General features: G+C 38.1%; 1 protein-coding gene across 3 annotated transcripts in view; it reads right to left on the bottom strand.

The window, feature by feature from the left end:
- TTLL7 (tubulin tyrosine ligase like 7) overlaps positions 1-22,135 on the bottom strand; it is an 89,944-nt gene that overhangs the window by 44,253 nt on the left and 23,556 nt on the right. For all 3 annotated transcript variants that reach the window (XM_005542913.4, XM_045368339.3, XM_074003148.1), the window contains 4 exons: positions 7,561-7,708; positions 7,401-7,474; positions 6,021-6,156; positions 3,948-4,034 (listed from right to left, as the gene is read on the bottom strand). In XM_005542913.4, the coding sequence (XP_005542970.1) occupies positions 3,948-4,034; positions 6,021-6,156; positions 7,401-7,474; positions 7,561-7,708 (445 nt within the window). The remainder of the gene's footprint in view (positions 1-3,947; positions 4,035-6,020; positions 6,157-7,400; positions 7,475-7,560; positions 7,709-22,135) is intronic.

Below are 22,135 nucleotides of genomic sequence, written 5' to 3'. Positions count from 1 at the left end.
ATACTAGTTGCTTGCTCTCTGTTAAATCAAACAAAAATGTTTTGATGTTAGCATACACTATAATGAAATCCTTGGATAGCATGGGATTTCACTGAAAGAAGGTATACCCTCTAGTGTAACAGTGTAGAATAAAAATAGAGAAACAGCATTTCACGAAGTGCCTGGAATACAGAGTGAGCCAAAATGCATGATCTTCTTAAATGTACAGCCTTTGCAAAGGATGAAAAATAACCAAAGCAGGAAAGTAGTTTAATTCACTAAGGTACCAACTTGTGTTTAAAAGTATGTGCTATTTCTGATGGTCTAATATTTACTAAGTACTGACAATGTTCAAAGAGATATGCATAAAAACATTTAACAGTAACACAATCATCAAACATTTTGACAATCTTGGGGAATATGAATTCTAGAGGAAGGTTGTTTCCTCAGAAGTTTAGCATACCCAGAAGAAACAGTGGCACAATCAGGCTTGCTAGTGGTGCCTTCCTTCATGTAGCAAACAGCTTTAAGTGTTCTTAAAGAGCTTGACTACATAATGAGTTATTCGACCCTATAAAGAATCACAAGGGGAAACGTACAGCTGAGCCTTTGTGTCTTATATGCACTTGGGACTTTTTGACCAATACACTGTTCAAGCAATAATTAACTAGCAGTCACAGCAACATAAACTCTAAATAGTGTCTTAACTACAAAATGGAATTTGTAAACTGGCATTGAGTTACGGCACAACCATAGTACTTATTTTTTATGTCCAATTTTATTATGAAGTAGGCCATCTATAAAAAATATAAAAATGTATAAAGAATAAACACCCACATGCCTATCACCCAGCTTAATAAAAAGAACATTGCTAATATTCTACTGCAATTACTTTTGCACCAACCTAACACTTTATGTGATATTATTCATGTAGCTAATGTTTCTTAGATTCTCAAGTAAGTGAAAAGCTATTATTTTTCCTACTACAAGTACCAGTTTTATTTAACTTTGATTATCTCCAATTATACTTCTACCAGTAAAGACACCGGAAATCAATGTTTTGTGTGTTATATCATCCCTCTAAAAAGGAACAGCTGCTTTGAAGTTTGGCTCACTTTGGACCCTTGGTAAACAACATAAAATTAAAAGTTATAAAAATGCTTCTACTTCAGACTGATTATCCAGACTTCAACAACTTTGAAATATAGCTGGCTTTAACAACTACAGGAAATATCTAGTTCATTTCAACGAATACATTGTTACTTCCCACTACTTGCCTAGAATGAAAGGGACTGAACAAATCAGACAAAGTGAATTCTTCCTCCCAAGAGGTTATATTTTTGTTTGGATGACAAGCCTTATATAAATGAAACACAGGAAAATATAAGACAATATAAAGCTGTCTCAAGGCTTCTGCATTTGCCATTCTGCCAGAAACATTGTGCCTCCAGGATATCTCATGTCTGGTTTGCTGAATAGCAATAATTAATATACAAAGCTTAGAAATTTCCCAGTGTTTCCCAAAGTAATGCCATGACTCATGCAAGTATTTACTTTCACAGATACTCTAAAATATACTTCTTCCAAAAGGGGTATCAATGACATATTCTACAATGCCTCAATATGGAGCACATAATTCGGAACAGTCTCTGACATCCAAGATCTCCACCAGCTAATCTCTTATCTCTTAAACAGGCTCACCCATATCATTTCACTATCCAAGAACCTTCCACTTGAGTCATACCAAACTTTTCATGTTTCTACAACATCCTATACAGTATCATAACTCCATAGCTTTGCCTTTAATGTCCTATATACCCTAAATGTTCTTCCACCTCTTTTTGTGTGTGTGAGACAGAGTCTCGCTCTGTCGCCAGGCCACAGGGCAGTGGCACGATCTCGGCTCACTGCAACCTCCACCTCCTGGGTTCAAGCGATTCTCCCGTACACGCCACCACGCCCAGCTGATTTTTGTATTTTTAGCAGAGATGGGGTTTCACCATGTTGGCCAGGATTGTCTCAATCTCTTGACCTCGTGATCCGCCCACCTTGGCCTCCCAAAGTACTGGGATTACAGGCATGAGCCACCGTGACCTGCCTCTTCCACCTCTCTTAATGCTTAGAGTACTACTAATTTTTCAAGATCCAGTTCTAACAGCACTACCTTTCTGAAGCCATCCACATGCTACCAATCCCTTTCTTCTCTATGCTGCTGTAGTACTTTACACTCCCTTTATTATAGTACTTCCCACATTACTCCCTGATTTTTTAATTACCTGTCTGCTCTTCTACTAGCCAATGAGGTTCTTATGGATATATTTAACAAACTGAACTAATGGATTTTGAGAACCTACTGTGTGTCGGACACTGGCTAGGTTCTAGAGATGCAAAGATATGAAAATCTACTTGCTGCCCTCAAGGAACGTGCAGCCTCGTACTGAGGCAAACATGCAAATAATTACTTGTCACAACTGCTCCACAAAAGTGTTATTTATGGAACAGCAGGAGAAAGAGAGAAGGTAAGGTCTAAGCTTAACTGGGGAAATGAGGGAAGGTTTCACACAAGCAACAGGGGTTCAGCTGAAATAGGAAGGAGACTCTAATCAAACAAGTCAATGACTTTTTTTTTTTAGTAGGAAGACATTTCAGAAGCACGGAAAATCATGAAAATATGACAGAAGACGAAGCGTCTAAGGACAAAGAGATAGCACAGTAATTCTGAAATATAAATGGAATGGAATGAAAAAAAATCCAAGATTTTTCTAATTCAACTCTTTCCTACTCTACTAACAAGAACTTTGACATATATCAGAAGAACAGCACTGGACGCAGTGGCTCATGCCTATAACCCCAGCACTTTGGTAGGCCAAGGCAGGAGGACTGCCTGAAACCAGGGGTTCAAGACCCGCCTTGGCAACACAGCGAGACACCATCTCCTTAAAAAAAAAAAAAAAAAAAAAAAAGAAGAAGAAGAAGAAGAAATTTTTTTAAATTAGCCAGGCATGGTAGCATGTGCCTGCTGTCCCAGCTACTCAGGAAGCTGAGGCAAGAGGATCACTTGAGCCCAGGAGTGTGAGGCTATAGTGAGGTATGAACACACCACTGGACTTTAACCTGGGTGAGAGTGAGATTCTGTATCAAAAAAAAAGGGAGAACATGTAGATGTCATCTACATGACAGTTTTCTACTTATTTCTAGGAATTACACCTATTTTAACTAAAACAAAATCAGCGTTGCTAGGTCAGCAAAAGATGGGGCTCCTAATTAGGGTCTCTAGATTTCATGATTTGCCTTATTTATAATGCTACCCATTTATCTGATAATTATCTGTCTAGAGGTATGAGGCAAACTTAATATTTAGTTTAGAATAAGAGTACGAGCTCTGGGTCCCTTTTGGCCCTGACTCATGGTATTTTCACTGACATCAGGAAAATAACCAAAATGACAAATGAAACTAGTAAAACAAAACAAAACTCCTGAGTGTAAGATACCATCATCTTCCAAACTCTACCTGCACTGGGCACACAGTCCTTATGGTTCCTTTATTTATTTATTTATTTATTTATTTATTTATTTTATTTATTTATTTTTTTTTTGAGACGGAGTCTCGCTCTGTAGCCCAGGCTGGATTTCAGCTCACTGCAAGCTCCGCCTCCCGGATTCACGCCATTCTCTGGCCTCAGCCTCCAGAGTAGCTGGGACTACAGGCGCCCGCCACCTCGCCCGGCTAGTTTTTTGTATTTCTTTAGTAGAGACGGGGTTTCACCGTGTTCGCCAGGATGGTCTCGATCTCCTGACCTCGTGATCCGCCCGTCTCGGCCTCCCAAAGTGCTGGGATTACAGGCTTGAGCCACCGCGCCCGGCCCTTATGGTTCCTTTAAAGCAGCACGGGTCATTCTTATAGTGAGAAGCATCAAGGGCTAGTAGCATCTACTTTGATAACTAAGGAAGGTAGAGATATACTGCACCTTTGGTCCTCGAGTCTTGGTAGTTTTTCCCATCAACTTTTCATCATCAATTTCACATTGTTCCAGAAGATCCAAAATATCTTCCTCCTTCAAAAAATATTCTAATTAAAATTACAATCACTAATGGACTCTAGAATTTTTCCAAGTTGATTAATCTCCACAAAATAATGCAGAGCAAGGATTCCCAAAATTATTTAGTGAAGACTGCTCAGAACAAAGGAGAAATATTAAAGGGTCATGGCAAATTCTCTTGAAACTTTCACTAAAATCTGGCATTATAATTAATATATAGCCAAAATCTATTCTGTATTAATTATCATAAACAAATGTACCTTTATAGTACAGTACAGTATTAAAATCTTAGAGTATAATAATTCAATAAACTAGTTCATTGGACACTAAAATTTCTGGAAAGTTCAAGCTAATTTCCAGATTTCAAGTTTATGAATCATTTCTATACAGATTAGTGTAAAATAATATTAAACCTCCAGACAGAAAACTGATAATTGGACTAACAGTTTCACTTAGAAACATTCTAACGTGAGTATCTGCTGACTGGGCACTATTTAATGAAAACCTTTCAAAATTTCAATGATTGCACAAACGTATTTTTAGAACTTTATAAAGGTTTTCATTCTATAGTCATCAAAGGTGGCAAAAAGTCACAAGTGCCCTAACACCTCTCTTGTGTTCTTCTAGAGTCATATTCTGAATCAAAAGGAAATTTTATAAAAGCATATACCCCGGTGGATATTAGGCAAGTCAGAACAATACAACTATAATAGGTACACTGAAAGAGGTATAATCAACTGTATCATTGAGTTATTTAAGAAAGGATGCTAGAAAAGGTTTTTGAAGAAACTAGAAATCTCACTGTACAGTAGAAATGTGTAAAATAAGTTACTCTTTGCCCCAATCTAAGGAAATTTAGCTATTGAAATCCCAAAATACTCTTCTTATACATTTTTTATTAAATAATAATCTTACAATGAATTCCATGGATAGCAGTACAATATAGCCAAAAAGAAACTCAAGGAGTTCTGCTTCTGTTTAGGAGAAATATAACAGATGATACATTCATCATAACAGCCAGAAAAGGCCAGATAAACTAAACAATCATATTTTCTAAAACACCAGAAAGCTGTAGGTAAAAAGTAATGTAAAGAAACTAAATTCCAAGGAGAGACAAGCTCTTCCTAGGTGAGCAGAGATGAGTGGCCATTTTCTTCTTTGGGGTCATCTGTCATGTCTGGACATATGTAGGCAGAGATCAGGTCTAAACTAGAGAGCTTCTACTAGGATAAAAAGAATCTTCTTGAAATGCTCCCTTTTAGAATCCTGAGCTACTATATTGAGAGGTCTGACTACCCTGCTGAGAGACTGTGTAGGGAGGAAGAGATACCAGCCAGCTCCCAGATGTTCCAGCTATCTTATCTGACACACCAGGCATGTGAGTGAAGCTACCCTGGATTTCTAGCCCCAGTTGGGCATTCAGATATATGCTACTATATGATTCACCCAAGGAAAGACAAGCAGAAGAACCACTCAACTGTGCCCAGCCAAGATTGCAGAGTAATGAGCAAATAAATGAAGTGGTCTGTCGTGCTATAATAGAAAACTGATGGACCTTTTACTAAGGTGTACAGATTAGTGTGTGTGTGTGTTTCATTTACTTCCTCTCATATGCCAGATCTATGTAGTATCAAGAAAAAGTACTATATAATGTTTGTTATAATCCAAAAAATAAGAATGCTACAAACCACTAGGTTAATTCCATGGGTTTCTTTATCCAGTTACAGATACACATCTATGTAATAAGATATATTTTTATAATATATTGATATTACTACATAATATCACAATTCTCTACTCTACAATTTGTCTTGGTAGATATCTTATTTATGAAGTAAGTTGGTTCATCATGAAATGTTACCAACTGTTAAAATAAAAAGCTTGGGGAAAGCATATCTTAAAAGTAAGATATTTTTATATGTTGGACCAAGGTGGCTTGTCTGTAAAGACATATTGTTTAGCTTTATTCTTTTTTCTCTATATAAACATTCATTCTCTTACCTTCATCCTTTTCAAAGGATTATTCAACTCTCGCTGGAATGAAGCTGCTCTTCCTGAAAGGAAGGTCTGAAAGGCAACAGCTAACAAATTTTCATACTTTTCAAGTAGTGCTTTATCTTCAGGAGGATAAATTCGTCTACAACAAAATCAGATAAACCAAATTTTTAAAAAGCTGTCACAGCTCAATAGTTAACATCAACTCCACAGATAATCCTTGACCACCTATTCTATACTAGTCATATTGCCAGGTATAAGCATTTCTATACTGATTAGTACAAAATAATATTAAATATTAAACCTCCAGAGAGAAAACTGATAATTGGCCTAATAGATTCACTCAGTAACTTTCTAATGTAACTATTTGCTCACTGGGCACTAATTAACGAAATTCTTTCAAAACTTTAATGATTGCACAAGAGTATTTTTACAACTTTATGAAGGTTTTCAGTCTATAGTGATTGATAGTGGCACAAATCCACAAATAAAGTTTATCTAGAGAATTAGCATTAAACAATGCAGTTCCAGAAGGCACAGTATAAGGGTTTAGTTAGGGCAAAATGGTTGGAGAAGAATGGTGATTGGGCAAATTGCAGAAATACTGAACTTTGTAGGAGAGTGTTCAGTTAATAAGGGATACTACAGGAGTTTTTTACTTAGTGTGGTTACCAAAGTATACAAAAATGTAGGCAGTGGTTTTGATGATCTCTTTTGTAGTGATGGAATTTGCCTCTCTAGTAAAGTGGGTAGAGGTGGAGTGGGAGGAATGTGTTCTCATCACTACTGTTGATGGTGTTAAGGCCATGAAAGAACATCTTACCATGAGTGCAAGAATGCCCTTACACATTCCTTTATCCTGCTCAGGCAATGTCAAAAGTTGGAAAGTGGGCAGTCTTTCCAAGAACACAATGAGCTGGGTGGGGTGGGGAGGTTTGCTTCTGTCAAGGGTGATATTGTGGAACGGTTCCAGTTTAACACAGCCCACATCTCTCTCCACTGTCCCATACCTAACTCCTTCAAACATTTTCATTATTTGCTTGGTTCCTGAAAAAGTACAGTAACCACTATAGATTGGCAGGAAGAATACCAAGAGACCTGAATTCTGACATTTTTTAAACACCACATTATAACTAAATACAGTCACAGGATAACGGCGGGTTAAAAGGACCTCCTACAACCACCCAGAGGCTGGCTAGCAGGAGCATTGTCAAGGCTGAACCATCTCCTTGCTGACTACCTTTCTTTCTTGAAAGACAGTAAGCAAAAGTACTTGCTTGGAATCAAAGAAAAATGCTTAAAATAAGCACACAAGATTAAAACATGAAGGATCATTGCTTTGATACTTCATTTTTTCAATCTATACAAAAATACCAGCACAGTTACCTATAATTTCCCATATGTCGATTTTCATGTTCTTCTCGTGAGATCTGCTTTCGTACTTGAGCGAGTCTCTCTTTCTGGAAATGAGAAAAATTTTACAAATAAAACCTGACGAGTGAATTATGCAATTTAAATTGTGGGTACTTTCTTAAAACTTTCATACCAACTCTTCTTTCCGCCTCTCCAACTGGTGTCTCTGCTGTTCCCAGTCTGAGGAGCCTGGTAAGAGCCTTTTAATTGAATTTTGACCATAGAGCCTCCTTTGAGCCTCAGCTTTTTGTTTGGCCAAGTTTCTTCTTTTGTCACTGGTCCTAAAATATAAAACATAAGACCAAATTCTAGAATTCGAACAAGTTCTGATCTTATCCCGGTGAGGAGAATGTGCAGAACAGGAGACATAGTGAAGCTCAGAATCAACGTTTATTAAACTTATATATTCACTTACATTATATTCATCTAACCATACCTCAAATATGGCACTCTGGCAATAGATATGGTAAATAGAAATTCTGAAGACACAGAGACAAAATGGAAACAGTGTATGTTTTAGAGGATCCGAGAGACCTAGTTTCACATTTTGTCCCAACAATTTACCACTATACAATCTTGGGCTGGTCAATTAACTGCCTACTTTGGAGATAGTTTCCCTGTCTAAAATGTCAGCAATACTGTTTCCTCCTTGAGTTCTTATAAGATTAATTTGTGGTATCATTAATAGGTACTTAATAAGAAAAGGTTCTCTTCTTCTTCAACCCAATTCCATTTATACTGACCATTCTTTAATATATTTTCATTTCTGACCAAAATCCCAGCCTAACAATCATCATTTATTTGAAAACATCTGCATAGTCCTTCCCATTCTTTACTCAATTATGAAAATTCACTTCTAACTCTCTGATTTTCAAGGAAAAGTCCTGTTTTGGGATTATTTTCCTCTAAACCACTTTCTCTCTCTTCCCTGCCACGTAGCTGGTAAAATAACACAAACCTGAGGATTTTTTTCTCCAACCCCTCCAACTTAAACTCTACCATACCATCATTGAAAGACCTAGCAGAAATAGGGTTACTCCAAGAAAAAAGGAAAAGCAAGGCCAATTTGGCCCTCGCCTTTGGGGGAAACAAAAAAACAAACAGAAACAAAAAACAAAAATAAAACAGAGTTCTATCCTTAAGGTTACATTTCCATGCTTCTATTGTCATTAGGCTGGTAGGGCCTAGATAAGAGTGAAAACCAAAGGAAAGGGAACAAGAAGGCCATTTGGCTAGCTTCTAGTGCAGAGGTAAGAGAAGTGCTTACATTTACATATTGCCTCATTTAATTCATCAGGAGATTGCATTAAGAATACGGGTCCAGGTCAGGCGCGGTGGCTCACACCTGTAATCCCAGCACTTTGGGAGGCCGAGGCAGGCAGATCACGAGGTCAGGAGATCAAGACCATCCTGGCTAACACGGTGAAACCCCACCTCTACTAAAAATACAAAAAAATTAGCCGGGCGTGGTGGCAGGCGCCTGTAGTCCCAGCTACTCAGGAGGCCGAGGCAGGAGAATGGCATGAACCCAGGAAGCGGAGCCTGCAGTGAGCCCAGATCGCGCCATTGCACTCCGGCCTGGATGACAAAGTAAGACTCTGTCTCAAAAAAAAAAAAAAAAAAAAAAGAATATGGGTCCAAGGCCCAAATAATAAAGAGTGTTCTTTTGCCTCAAGTATGTACCATCACAACTTGACCTTGCAGGAATGTTAGGAAACTGATCTATTCTCTTTCATGACTGAGGGAAGAGAGAGATCCTCTCATATTGTTTTATACTCAGAAAAGGAAAGAGAAGTGAAACTAAAGGCGGGTAGCCTGGCACGTAGGAACCAGACCTGAAACCAAGGAATCAGACCCAAAACCAGACCTGGGCCTGCCTGACCTAAGTCTGGTAGTTAAAATTCAACCCCTGACCTAGCAACTGATGTTCTCTATAGATTCCAGACATTGTATGGAAAGACACTGTGAAACCTCCTGTTCTGTTTCACTCTGACCATCAGTGCTCACAGCCCCGTCACGTACCTCCTGGCTTGCTCAACTGATCACGACCCTCTCACGCGGACCCCCTTAGAGTTGTGAGCCCTTAAAAGGGACAGAAGTTGAGCACCTGATGAGCTTGGATTTTAACACGTTAGCCTGCAGATGCTCCCAGCTGATTAAAGCCACTCCCTTCACTATCTCGGTGTTTAAGAGGTTTTGTCCACGGCTCCTCCTGCTACAGTTCTTGGTTCCTGACCAGGAAAGCGAGGTGATTAATGGATGGCCGAGGCAGCTCCTTAGGTGGCTTTAGCATGCCATGTGGAACATCCCTGCGGGGGACTCCAACCAGCTGGAGTGACAAGGATCCTGAGAGCGCTTCCAATTAGGCATTTGCCCCGTGGGACGCCTCGCCAGAGCAGTGTGTGGCAGGCCCCCGTGAAGGATCAATGCAGTGGCTGAACACCAGGAACTGGCACTTGGAGTCTAGTCATCTAGAACTTGGTAAGATTAGTCTTTGGAACTTGCCCACTCCACTTGAGTGGAAGCGTGGCCTGATCACCCACGGTGTGCCTTTATCGGCGCTTTGGTTTTGGTTTTGACTTGGTTTGAATTGCTTGACGGGACTGGTCTTGGGAACTTGCCTACTCCATTTGAGTGGAAGTGTGGCCTGATCACCCACGGTGTGCCTGTACCGGCACTTTTTTGTTTGTTTTTGACTTGACTTGGATTGCTTGATACTTTGGTTTTGGTTTTGAACTGGCTTGGATTTCTGGATACTCTGATACTGGTTTTGATTTTGGTTTGGTGTAAACTGCAAAAGTGTGTGTGTGCCCCCTTTACCTGTTCTTTGTTTTGTGGGGTGCGTGTGGTGTCAGTGTGGTGTTTTGTCTCGAAGAAGCATAGGTCAGGCACAAAGTAAGCCCATCCCACTAGGAACTATGTTGAAAATTTCAAGAAAGGATTTAAGGGAGATTACATTGTTACTATGACACCAAGAAAACTTAGAACTTTGTGTGAAATAGATTGGCCAGCATTAGAGGTGGGTTGGCCATCAGAAGGAAGCCTAGACAGGTCCGTTGTTTCAAAGGTATGGCACAAGGTAACCTGTAAGCCAAGGCACCCAGACCAGTTTCCGTACATAGACAGTTACAGCTGGTTTTAGACCCCCTCCCCACCTACAGTAGTTAAGAGAACAGCAGCATAAGTGGCTGGCAGAGGGAAGGAAAGACCAGCAGAGAGAAAGAGAGGAAAGAGACAGAGAGAAAAACAGGCAAAGAGAGAGAGGAAGAGACAGAGAGGAAGAGACAGAGAGACAAAGGAGTCAAGAAACGAGAGAGAGACAGAGAAAGAGAGAGGCAGAAAGAGAGGAAGAGACAGAGGCAGAAGGAAAGTCAAAGAGAGAGAGACAGCAAGTCAAAGAGAGAAAGAGAGAAATATACAAGTAGTTAAGAAAAAAAAAAACAGTATACCCTATTCCTTTAAAAGTCAAGGTAAATTTAAAATGTATAATTAATAATTAAAGGTATTCTCAGTAACCCTGTAACACTCTAATACCACTTTGTTGTCAGTGTAAACAAGGGTGTATCCCTAAAGCACTGAGTCCTTCCTATCAAAAATCCTTAACCCAGTAACCTGCGGATGGCCCAGATGCATTCAATCTGTAGCGCAGCTGTTTTGCTAACAGAAGAAAAAAAAAGGCCATCTATACCAATTCTAAATTAATTTAGACTAAACAAGGTCTTATTAATAGCAAAGGATAATTGAAATCCCAAACTTACAAGGTTTTCAACAAAAGTAAAGTTTGCTAAAAGTTAGCAGTGTAACATGTATTATAGTAATTTCTAATATTGTGGCCTTAGACAGTCTAGTCCCCAGACATAAAGGAAGTTCACTTTGGAAAAGAATGGTTATCCTAAAAAAAAAAAAAAAAAAAAAATGGAAAAAAGAGGGGGAGACAGAATTTAGGTAAAAAGGGTGTTATATGGTAAATTCTTGTCCTGAAATAAATTAACTGGTTGCTTAAAGAAATGTTTGTAATAAGTCAGAAAGTTGAGACATGTCGAAGAATTGTCTACGAAAGTCATGAAAGAAAAAAATGTTATGCAAAAAATGTTGTATAATTTAAAAGTAATAAGGCCTCCTGAGTTTATGTGCAAGGTGTATAAGGAAAGAAAAATATACCTTTGGTAAAAGGATTATAAGGAGGCATAAGAATGTGGATTTTTGCCTACATTAAAAGGTTAAAAAAACTATTGTTTTGAAAGTTTAAGCAAGTTTTAAAACATTGATTGTAAAGAAAATTATGTGCGTAAACATATTAGCTAAAGTTAAAAAGGTATCATCCAGTTTTTCTGTGAACTGGACATTAAAGCAAAAATGCAACAGGTTTTTCTTAAAGCACCAACCTGCTCTTTAACAAAAATTATGAAAGGTTAAAAAGAGTCTATAAAATCTTACGTTATGCTCAAACATTAAAAATTTGATAAATACGTCTACAAGGTTTTATTAAAATTAAGTTTAACATTAATAACACACTAATATAAAGGTAAAATTTAGCTTATCTGGTATAAAAGTCATACAAGAAGCATTATTAAATATAAAATGGTGCTTAGTTCTCTTTGGTCTAAAAACTAATAAAAATAGGTGCTAAAGGAAACATTCATTTTACTAGAGGATCACAGAAGTTAAAGACTTAAAACAAACTTTGGCAATTAAGACAGCATACCAAGATGCAAATGCCTGGTTGGAATGGATCAAATATTCCATCTGCACATTAAACAGAAGCAATTATTATGCTTGTGCACATGGCAGGCCAGAGGCCCAGATTGTCCCCTTTCCACTAAGGTGGTCCTCCAGTCCACCAAGAATGGGCTCTATGGTAGCTCTTTTCCAGGATTCTACAGCCTGGAGTAATAAGTTGTGCCAAGCTCTCTCTGCTATATCCCAAAGTCCAGCACCCTGCAGGTCAGCCTCTGAGGGCCATGCAGCCTCCGTCTCCGAACACTAAGTTCATTTCATGTCTCTCGTGACAGGGAGGAAACTTAGCATTCCTTGGAGACCTGAAGGGATGCAGTGAGCTTAAGAATTTTCAAGAGCTTCTTAATTAGTCAGCCCTTGTTGATCCCCGAGTGGATGTGTGGTGGTATTGTGGTGGACCTTTACTGGGCACTCTGCCGAATAACTAGAGTGGCACTTGTGCTTTAGTCCATTTGGCTATCCCTTTCACCCTGGCATTTCATCAAACAGAGGAAGAAAAAAAGAATAAGACATCATAAAACCAGAGAAACCCCTTAAAGGTCTTTCAACTCTCACATCTATTTAAATGCAATTGGAGCCCCACAAAGAATACCAGATCAATTTAAAGTCTGAAATCAAATAGTTACAGGATTTAAGTCAATATTTTGGTAGACAATAGTCAATAAAAATATAAATTAGATAAACTACATCTATTTCAACCAACAGCAACAAGGTTTTCATAAGTTCAAAGAAAAACTCAGGTTGGCCCCAGTCCTGAGGCTACCTGACCTGACAAAACTATTTACACATTATGTGTCCAAAAAACAAAAAAAAGGTAGTTGGAGTTTTACCCCAGACTATAGGGCCTTGACCAAGGCCAGTGGCCTATCTCTCAAAACAACTAGACGAGGTTTCCAAAGGCTGGCCCCCATGTCTAAGGGCACTGGCAGCAACAGCCCTGTTAGCACAAGAAGGAGATAAGCTAACTCTTAGGCAAAACCTAAAGTACCCCCATGCTGTGGTGACTTTAATAAGTACCAAAGGACACCATTAGCTAATGAATGCTAGACTAACTAGATACCAAAGCTTGCTCTGTGAAAATCCCCACATAACCATTGAAGTTTGCAACACCCTAAAACCTGCCACCTTACTCCTGGTATCAGAGAGCCCAGTTAAACATAACTGTGTAGAGGTATTAGACTCAGTTTATTCTAGCTGGCCCAACCTCCGAGACCATCCTTTAAACATCAGTAGAGTGGAAGCTGTACGTGGATGGGAGCAGCTTCACCAACCCCTGCAAAGTGACTATGAAAAAGACGACAAATGCTGCTCCAGTCAAACCTGGAAGCTGACTGGTCCACGCATGGCCAAAGCATGAGAAAACTCATCACGGGACTCGTTTTCCTTAAAATTTGGACTTTTACGGTATGAACTTCAACTGACCTTCTTCAGACTGAGGACTGTTCCCAGTATATACATTAAGTCACCGAGGTAGGACAAAAGATTGCTACAGTCCTATTATTTTATGGTTATTATAAGTGTACCAGGACTCTAAAAGAAACTTGTTTGTATAATGCTATTCTATCCAAGGTATGTAGCCCAGTCTCTAAAAGTTATGTTTGTAGAGAAACTGTAACAGGAGATCAATGGCCATAAGAAGACCAAGAATTAGTACCTACAGACCCAGTTCCTGATAAATTCCTGGCTCAGAAAATATCACCCTGATAACTTCTAAGACCTAAAAGCCTCAATCATTAAACAATACTGTATAGCAAGAGTGGGGAAGGACTTCACCCTTCCTATAGAAAGACTCAGCTGCCTCAGGCAAAAACCGTATAATAGAACTACAAAACCAGCCACCTAGTGGAGTTCAAACCATACTAAAAAAAATCCATTTAGTAAATTCCCAAAGTTGCAAACCATTTAGGCCCACCCAGAATCCCTCTAGGACTGGACAGCCCCCACTAGGTTATACTAGATATGTGGACACAGAGTCTATCCTAAGCTACCTGACTGGTGGACAGGCAGTTGTGTTATTGGCACTATTAAACCATCTTTCTTCCTACTGCCCATAAAAACAGACGAACTCCTGGGCTTCCCTATCTATGCTTACCATGAAAAGTGAAATGTAGCCACAGATTATTAAAAAGATAATGAAATGGCCTCCTAAAAACATTATACAATACTATAGGCCTGCCACTTAGACACAAGATGACGCATGGGGATACCAGACCCCCATTTACATGCTCAAGCAAATCATATGGTTGCAAGCTGTTTTAGAAATCATCACTAATAAAACCGGTCAAGCCTTGATTGTTCTAGCCCGGCAAGAAACTCAGATGAGGAATGCTATCTATCAAAATAGACTAGCTCTCGACTACTTGCTAGCAGCTAAAGAAAGGTTTGTGAAAAATTTAACCTTACTAATTGCTTTCTACACATAGATGATCAGGGGCAAGTAGTTGAAGACATAGTTAAAGATACAACAAAACTAGCACATGTGCCCGTGCAAGTGTGGCATGGATTTGATCATAAGGCCATGATTAGAAATTGGTTCCCAGCACTAGGAAAATTTAAAACTCTTATAATAAGAGTTATAATAGTAATAGGAACCTGCTTATTGCTCCCTTGTTTGCTACCTGTACTTCTTCAAATGATAAAAAGTCTCGTCACTACCTTAGTTCACCAGAATGCTTCAGCACAAGTGTACAGTATGAATCACTATCAATCTATTGCACAAGAAGACATAAGTAGCGAAAATAAGAGAACTCCCATTAATAAAAAGTAAGAGTCTCAAAGGGGGGGAAATGAGGGAAGAGAGAGACCCTCTCATATTGTTTTATATTGTTTTATACTCATAAAAGGAAAGAGAAGTGAAACTAAAGGCAGGTAGCCTGGCGCCTAGAACCAGATCCGAAACCAAGGAATCAGACCCGAAACCAGGCCTGGGCCTGCCTGACCTAAGCCTGGTAGCTAAAATTTGACCCCTGACCTAGCAACTGATGTTATTTATAGATTCCAGACACTGTATGGAAACACATTGTGAAACCTCCCATTCTGTTCTGTTTCACTCTGACCACTGGTGCTCGCAGCCCCTGTCATGTACCCCCTGGCTTGCTCAATCAATCACGACCCTCTCATGTGGACTCCCTTAGAATTGTGAGCCCTTAAAGGGACAGAAGTTGAGCACCTGACAAGCTCGGATTTTAACACGCTAGCCTGCTGATGCTCCCAGCTGATTAAAGCCACTCCCTTCACTCAGTGTCTGAGGGTTTTTTTCCGCAGCTCGTCCTGCTACAATGACAACATTCAGGCTTGAGTGGCAAGAGGTCCACAGGTGGTCAGGTAAAAGTAATAATTTGAGAAAATAAACAAACACATCCAGAAAACTGCAAGTCATTCAGGACTACTGGAGCTCTGGGTGAATGCAAGAAACTCAGCTTCTCACATGGGCTTGAATACTAGGTTATTGAGCCTCAAATTTAACTTTACACAATGGAGGACATACATTTTTTAAAAGATGGCATAATTATATTTGTATGTGTTAAAGATTATGCCCTTGGCAGTATATACAGTGGCTTAGAAGTAGATGAGAAAAGAAGCAGGAAGTTAAGATGAGATGTTATTTCATTAACAAATATAAAGTATGAGGGCTTGGAACAGGGGAGCAACGAAGGGATTAGAGAAAAAGGGTATGTTTAGAATAATATTTTGGAGGAAGAATGGATATGCTTTGGTGACTAATTCAGTATCAAGAATAAGAAAGAGAGATGAACTTTTGATGACACCAAGACTTCTTGGTGAGTCCACTGGCATTTTCAATGACGAACACAAATTTGGCTCTGAGATTCCCTAATTAAGGGTAAAGGAAATGCCATGGTTTAGATAACTCTTTAATTTTTTATCTTTTTTCATTTTATTATATCTAGAACAATCATTTTATCATTCTATCATATATCAATGAATATATTATCATATATCCATTTAAAATGGATAAACTTTGTCCACTTTATCTAGAATGATCATTCCTATATAGCATTCAGTTTAAAAGAAAAAGAAGAGAGGAAAAGGAAATAGAAATGAAAAGAGGAATAGAGAGGAACAAAGACTAAACAATCCATAGAAAAAAATAGAGGAAGCAAAAAAAGGGAATGAATAAGAAGAAGGGAAAATAAAGAAAGATGAGATGATATGATGAGTACTCTATGAAAGAAAGAAACATAGATCTATATGCATATCGACAGTAAACAAAACACTCATAGACAAGGACAAGGTAGCCTATTCAAAGGAGTATAAACTTTATCTGACAATGTGGAAACAATCTGATCAGAATATTAGAGCTTATAAATCTCTCTTCTGATACTGGCATCTCTCAGTATCAGTATCACACAAACAGTTTGAACACACACAAAGAATAACAAAAATAAGGACACAGAAGCTCCTTCAGACACATTAAGAAACAAAGAAAATCCAACTACCCTGAGACATTTTTTTGCATAAAGGAATGTTCGCACTTTCTGGCCTTTAGGAATATTGTCATTCTAAAAACTATTTTCATTTCTATGAATATTCACAGGCATAAATCAGCACTAATGACTCTCAGTACTTACATCACAGGCCAGAATAAAAATTTAACCAAAGACCAAAAAGATTACCATTCACTTAGCATTTTAATTAGCGTTTTCTGTTCAACTGTATCCATATACTGACCTAAGCAGTTTAGTTTACCACTTTCTTGAGTCTTTTCCACTACTTATTACCCTATAATTCCATCCAAGGCATTTCTCTGATCACTTGCTTCACATGCTGTATACTCTAGGAATGTGGAACCACTAGAAGTTCTACCAACTTGTTTTGCTTTGTCTCACTTCCTCATCTTTCTACAAGTAGTTGAATGAAATGCCCTCCCCATACCATTGTCTTCCAACCCAAATTTTATTTAGTACTCACTATTTGTTAATTCCAGATATGGCCCTGGGGATACAAAGAGAACCAGACAGGGCCATTACCCTCAAGCAGCTGACCAAATAAAGAAAGTGGGAGCAATGGCATATAAACAAAAACACAGAGTATGATGAGTACTATTTTGAAAAGTAGGGGGAAGCATGATGATAGCGCAAAGGAGTAAGTAAACCATTTTGCCTCAGCAAAGGCTTCAAATAGAATGTCAGGCTTGAGCTAGGTTTTATGAATGTGCTGACAGAAAATGCGGTATTCATACACATACAATAGAATGTTATTCAGCCTTAAAAAGGAGGAAATTCTGACACATGATACAACATCGAAGAACTTGAAAACATTATGCCAGTTACTTTAAGCCAGTAACAAAGGGACAAGTACATATGATTCCACTCTTATGAGATACCGAGAGTAGGACACTCAAATTCACAGAGACACAAAACATAGTGATGGTTTCCAGGGACTGGGGAGAGGGAAGAATGGGGAGGTAGTGTTTAATGGGTACAGAGTTTCACTTTTGCAAGATTAAAAGAGTTCTGGAGATGGATGGTGGTGATAGTTGCACAACAATGTGAAGTACTTAATGTCACTTATACACTTAAAAATGGTTAAAATGGTAAATTTTATGTTAAGTGTATTTTACTACAATTTAAAAATATCAGTTGGCATTCACCAAAAATACAAAGGTGAACAAATACTAAATGAGAACAAGTGCAAAGGTACAGAAATTTGAAACTGTACCACAAAAGAGTTCTTAGAAAAGTCATTTCCAAGGCAAAGCAAAGGAACAAGAAATGATCAGGTTGGAAAGAGATGCTAAGGGCCAGCTCAAAAAGTGCTTTGCATATAATATAAAGATCAAAAAGTGCCTTGTACATAATTCAAAGGAGTATAAACTTTATCTGACAATGTGGAAACAATCTGATCAGAGTATCAGAGCTTATAAATCTCTCTTCTGATACTGGCATCTCTCAGGGTTCTGTCCCTGCCCTTCTCAAAACATACAGTCCAACTGTGTGACCTCATCCATTAGATTCAAGGGCAATCTATACATGAATATCAATCCAATAGATATCTCTATCTCCTGGGGCCCTGTATATCAAATTTTCCATTTAACATTGTCTCCAAGCATCCCAAAATTAGCATGTTTAAAACTGAATCATCTTTCTTTTCCTTTCTACCTTCCCTCGTTACTTTTCTAAGCCTCTTTCTCGCCTATAATCTTCATCTCAATGAACGGCACATCATCAGACAAGTCATCCAAGCCAGAAGCCTAGGAATCATAGGAGGCACTGGATTCCCAGTACCTATTGCAGTGGTAGTGGACTTGGAATAAATGGTTGTTGAATGATTTGCAGAACAACAGAAAGGAAGCTGCAAAATGGGATGGAGGTTAGTGCTGGAAGCAGGAAGGAAGCCAATAAAATAGCCCAGGAGAAAGATAAGAAGTTTTCAACCTTGGAGAGGAGATGGAGAAATAAAGTGATAGTCAGAAATTTGACAGGATTCATTCAATTCATAATAATGTTAAGTATAACTCCCAGCTTTCTATACTGCACTTTCATGTGAATCATTTTGCCATTAACTTTAGCAAAGCAAACTGGATAATTACTATTGTACTGTACTTATCTATGAGCATATATATTTCCCTTTTAACAATTAAGCTACTTAAGGTGGGGAAATTTTATTCATTTTTGTATCTCTAGCTTCTAGCAAGTTATAGGCTATTTAAAAATGTCTAGTAGGCCAGGCACAGTGGCTTACACCTGTAATCCCAGCACTTTGGGAGGCTGAGGCAAGTGAATCACCTGAGGTCAGGAATTCAAAACCAGCCTGGTCAACATAGCGAAACTCCATCTCTACTAAAAATACAAAAATTAGCCGGGAGTGCTGGCAGGCCCCTATAATCCCAGCTACTCGGGAAGCTGAGACAGGAGAATCGCTTGAACCTGGGAGGCAGAGGTTGCGGTGAACCGAGAGCACGCCACTGCACTCCAGCCTAGGTGACAGAGACTCTGTCTCAAATAAAAAAAAAAAAAAGTCCAGTAAATACATATGAGTGATTTGCTTTAACTTTTGTTTGTTGGAGGTATTTGATATTGTTAGCAGACAAAAAAAAAAAAATAAACCCAGCAAGAGGAACATGATCGAAGGAGAAAATAATTCAACTTTGGCAATATTGAATTTAAGTGTTATCAGAACACTATCCATTCATTCATTTGTTTACTTGCTCACTCACTCACTCACTACATGTTTATTGAGTATCTATTGGACCAGGGCATCCAGGGTACATGGTCAGCAGAGAGCTGTAAATGCTGGACTAGAGCTCCAGAGTGGGTCAAAGCTAGTAAGAGGCACCCCGATCCATATTGCTACATATATGTCAGACTCAAAAATGATGCCACAAAAGGGAGTAAGACTGACACAGGAGAAAAGAGGGCTGAAGCAAGGACAGACACTGTGAGAAAATGACAGGCAGGGAGCAGAAAGTAAGAGAAATCGTAAGAGAAGACTAAGGAATGCTCAAAGTTAGGTAAACTCAGAGACTAGTGTCAGAGAAGGCCACTGAGACTAAATGTTCAATGATAGGGTAGCATTAAATGCTGCAAGCCTGTAACCCATGAATTAGTTGTAAACAAGGGACAGACAAGAAATTTAACTTAATTTAATTTATTCTAATTAACAAGTATTTCAGACCCAAGGACTCATGGGATTGTGAATGTCTTTTCTAGGTTCTATTTTAATGATTGTAATAGAATATTCATGGAGGAAAAAGATTCTTCTTATTAACCCAGTAACACCATCACAGAATGACTGGATTTTCCTTTTATTATAGAAAAAAGAACTTTTACTTGTTCTACATATAACCCTTTTCGTATTTCCTTGTCTCTGAAGACCCCAAGCCTAATGTTTAAAAAAATTATTTGAAGCTGAACTCAAACTGCATTCTGTCATCCAAGTTAAAAAAAGGATCAGTTCTGATCCCCTCCATGTGAGGTTCTGTTTTCACAGCAGTTGTGATGGAATATCCTGAACAATTTATATTCTTCTGAATTTCCTTGAGACTAAAAGCATATGTTCACAAAATGAACCTGAAGGTCATACCATAAGCAAAGCGCTGTACTAAGCATTGTGAAGCAAGTAAAAGTATGTACTCTTCAACTTCAAGGAGCTTAAATCTAATTGAAAAGAAAAACCAGCTGCGCCCAGGTAAAACCCCACAGAGGATAAGAGAGTAAACAAAGTGATAAGCCATATACTATGCAGACAAAAATTCCTTCTAGAGCTCCAAGAAAGGAAAGATTCATTTTGGCCAAAAGGAAGACTTCATAATAAAAGATGGGATTTGAGTCACAGGCAATAAGGAAAGGCATTCAGACTACAGAATAGAATAAATAATCAGTGAGAATGGGCAAGCTATGTGGGAAAAATAATGAGGCAATCAGCCTAACTAAAACAGTGTGGGTTGGAGAGAAACAGGAAATAAGATAGAACAGCTAAGGTTAAGTTATATTAGAAGCTTAGGCTACACGGTGGTAAATGGAACTCTATTTAGGTTCTTGAGCAGAAAGATAACATAATGAAAGGAAGATCATTCCCAATAGTCTGATTAAAATTAATGTAAATAGGGGACTTCTGGATTCACAGAACAATTTGTTCTATCCAAAATTAAAACACTCCATATGAAAATTAATTCTATTTAATAAATAGACAAGAATTTTCCTAGTGTTCTTAGTTCCTGCTTAAGTTACTGTGACATGCCCAGTGAAACTCAAGTCTAACACATGCACCCATGGAGCTCTCCACCCAGCTGGAGGAAGAAGGCACTTCTGAAACATAAGCCTCATTAGCATATGCTCTAAATGTTAAGAACTGTGCTAAATTATCTGTGGAACAACACCAAGAAAGATAAAGAAATGAATTTCTACTTTCCCTTAGTTTTAGGTCTAGAAATTTCTGATTGCTTAAACTATACATACCTCACTTTTAAAAACACCAAAAACACCCACAGATAATGTCCTGAATTGATACCATAAATGGCAAAGTCAAAAGACATGCACGCACAACAAAAAAACTAAACACAAGGCTTATTTAAGTAATAGTAGTAAACTTTCATGCAAAAAAACATGTATAGGCATATTGCTTGGAAACATCTTAAATTTGAAAATTGCTTGGAAGCATACCATAACTCTGCTAGAATTCTTGAATGACAATTAGAATAAATTAAAATCATAAAATTACTGAGCTTAAATCACCTCAGAGGCCCTTTAATCCAATACTCGAAGCTCTGTTGGAACATTTCTAATGACAGGTAACTCACTATTTCATGAAGTGTTTCAGTCAAACATCTAAAAAATTCATTTTGTAATGAGGCAAAAGCTTTTCCCACATAATAGCATTTCAAATATTTGAATCCCATGATCATGTACACTGCAACCAGCCCTACATCCACACCAGCCAAGTCTTCTCTCAAATTTTACTTACCTCTCTAAATGGAAAAGTTAACTCTCACTGAACAACTGCCTCTCTTTTTTGTTTACATAGGGAGCATGATATAATGGGAAGACCTCTGGGGAGAAAGTTAGGAAATCCATGTTTGAGATTTCTTTTTTAATTTCCTGAATGAACTCTTTGTGCTTTAGTTTCTTCTTATAAGATGAGGAATATAATCTAGATGGTCTCTTAAAGTATTTAACAATTTAATCTTGTACACTATATTAAATAATCATACCTACATTGAAATTTAACCTCATTTACTGCAGGCACAAACTGTTGCCTGGGAAGCAGGAAAAGCAGTATACAGGAGTAGGGAGGAAAGTTTTTTTTAACTATATGAGTTTAAAGAATAGATGGAATCAAGAAATGAAAAATACAAAATGGATGGAACCAAGAAATAAAAATTACAAAATGGATGGAATCAAGAAATAAAAAATCCAGAATGGATGGAATCAAGAAATGAAAATTACAAAATATAAAAATAAAAAATACTATTCTGAAAAGCCAATTTTATGTACAAATGATTAATCTATGTC

The sequence above is a fragment of the Macaca fascicularis genome, chromosome 1 (assembly GCF_037993035.2).
Source record: "Macaca fascicularis isolate 582-1 chromosome 1, T2T-MFA8v1.1".
Classification (NCBI taxonomy): Eukaryota; Metazoa; Chordata; class Mammalia; order Primates; family Cercopithecidae; genus Macaca; species Macaca fascicularis.
Note: the sequence above shows the minus strand (reverse complement) of the source record. Positions and strands in the feature narration are given on the sequence as shown.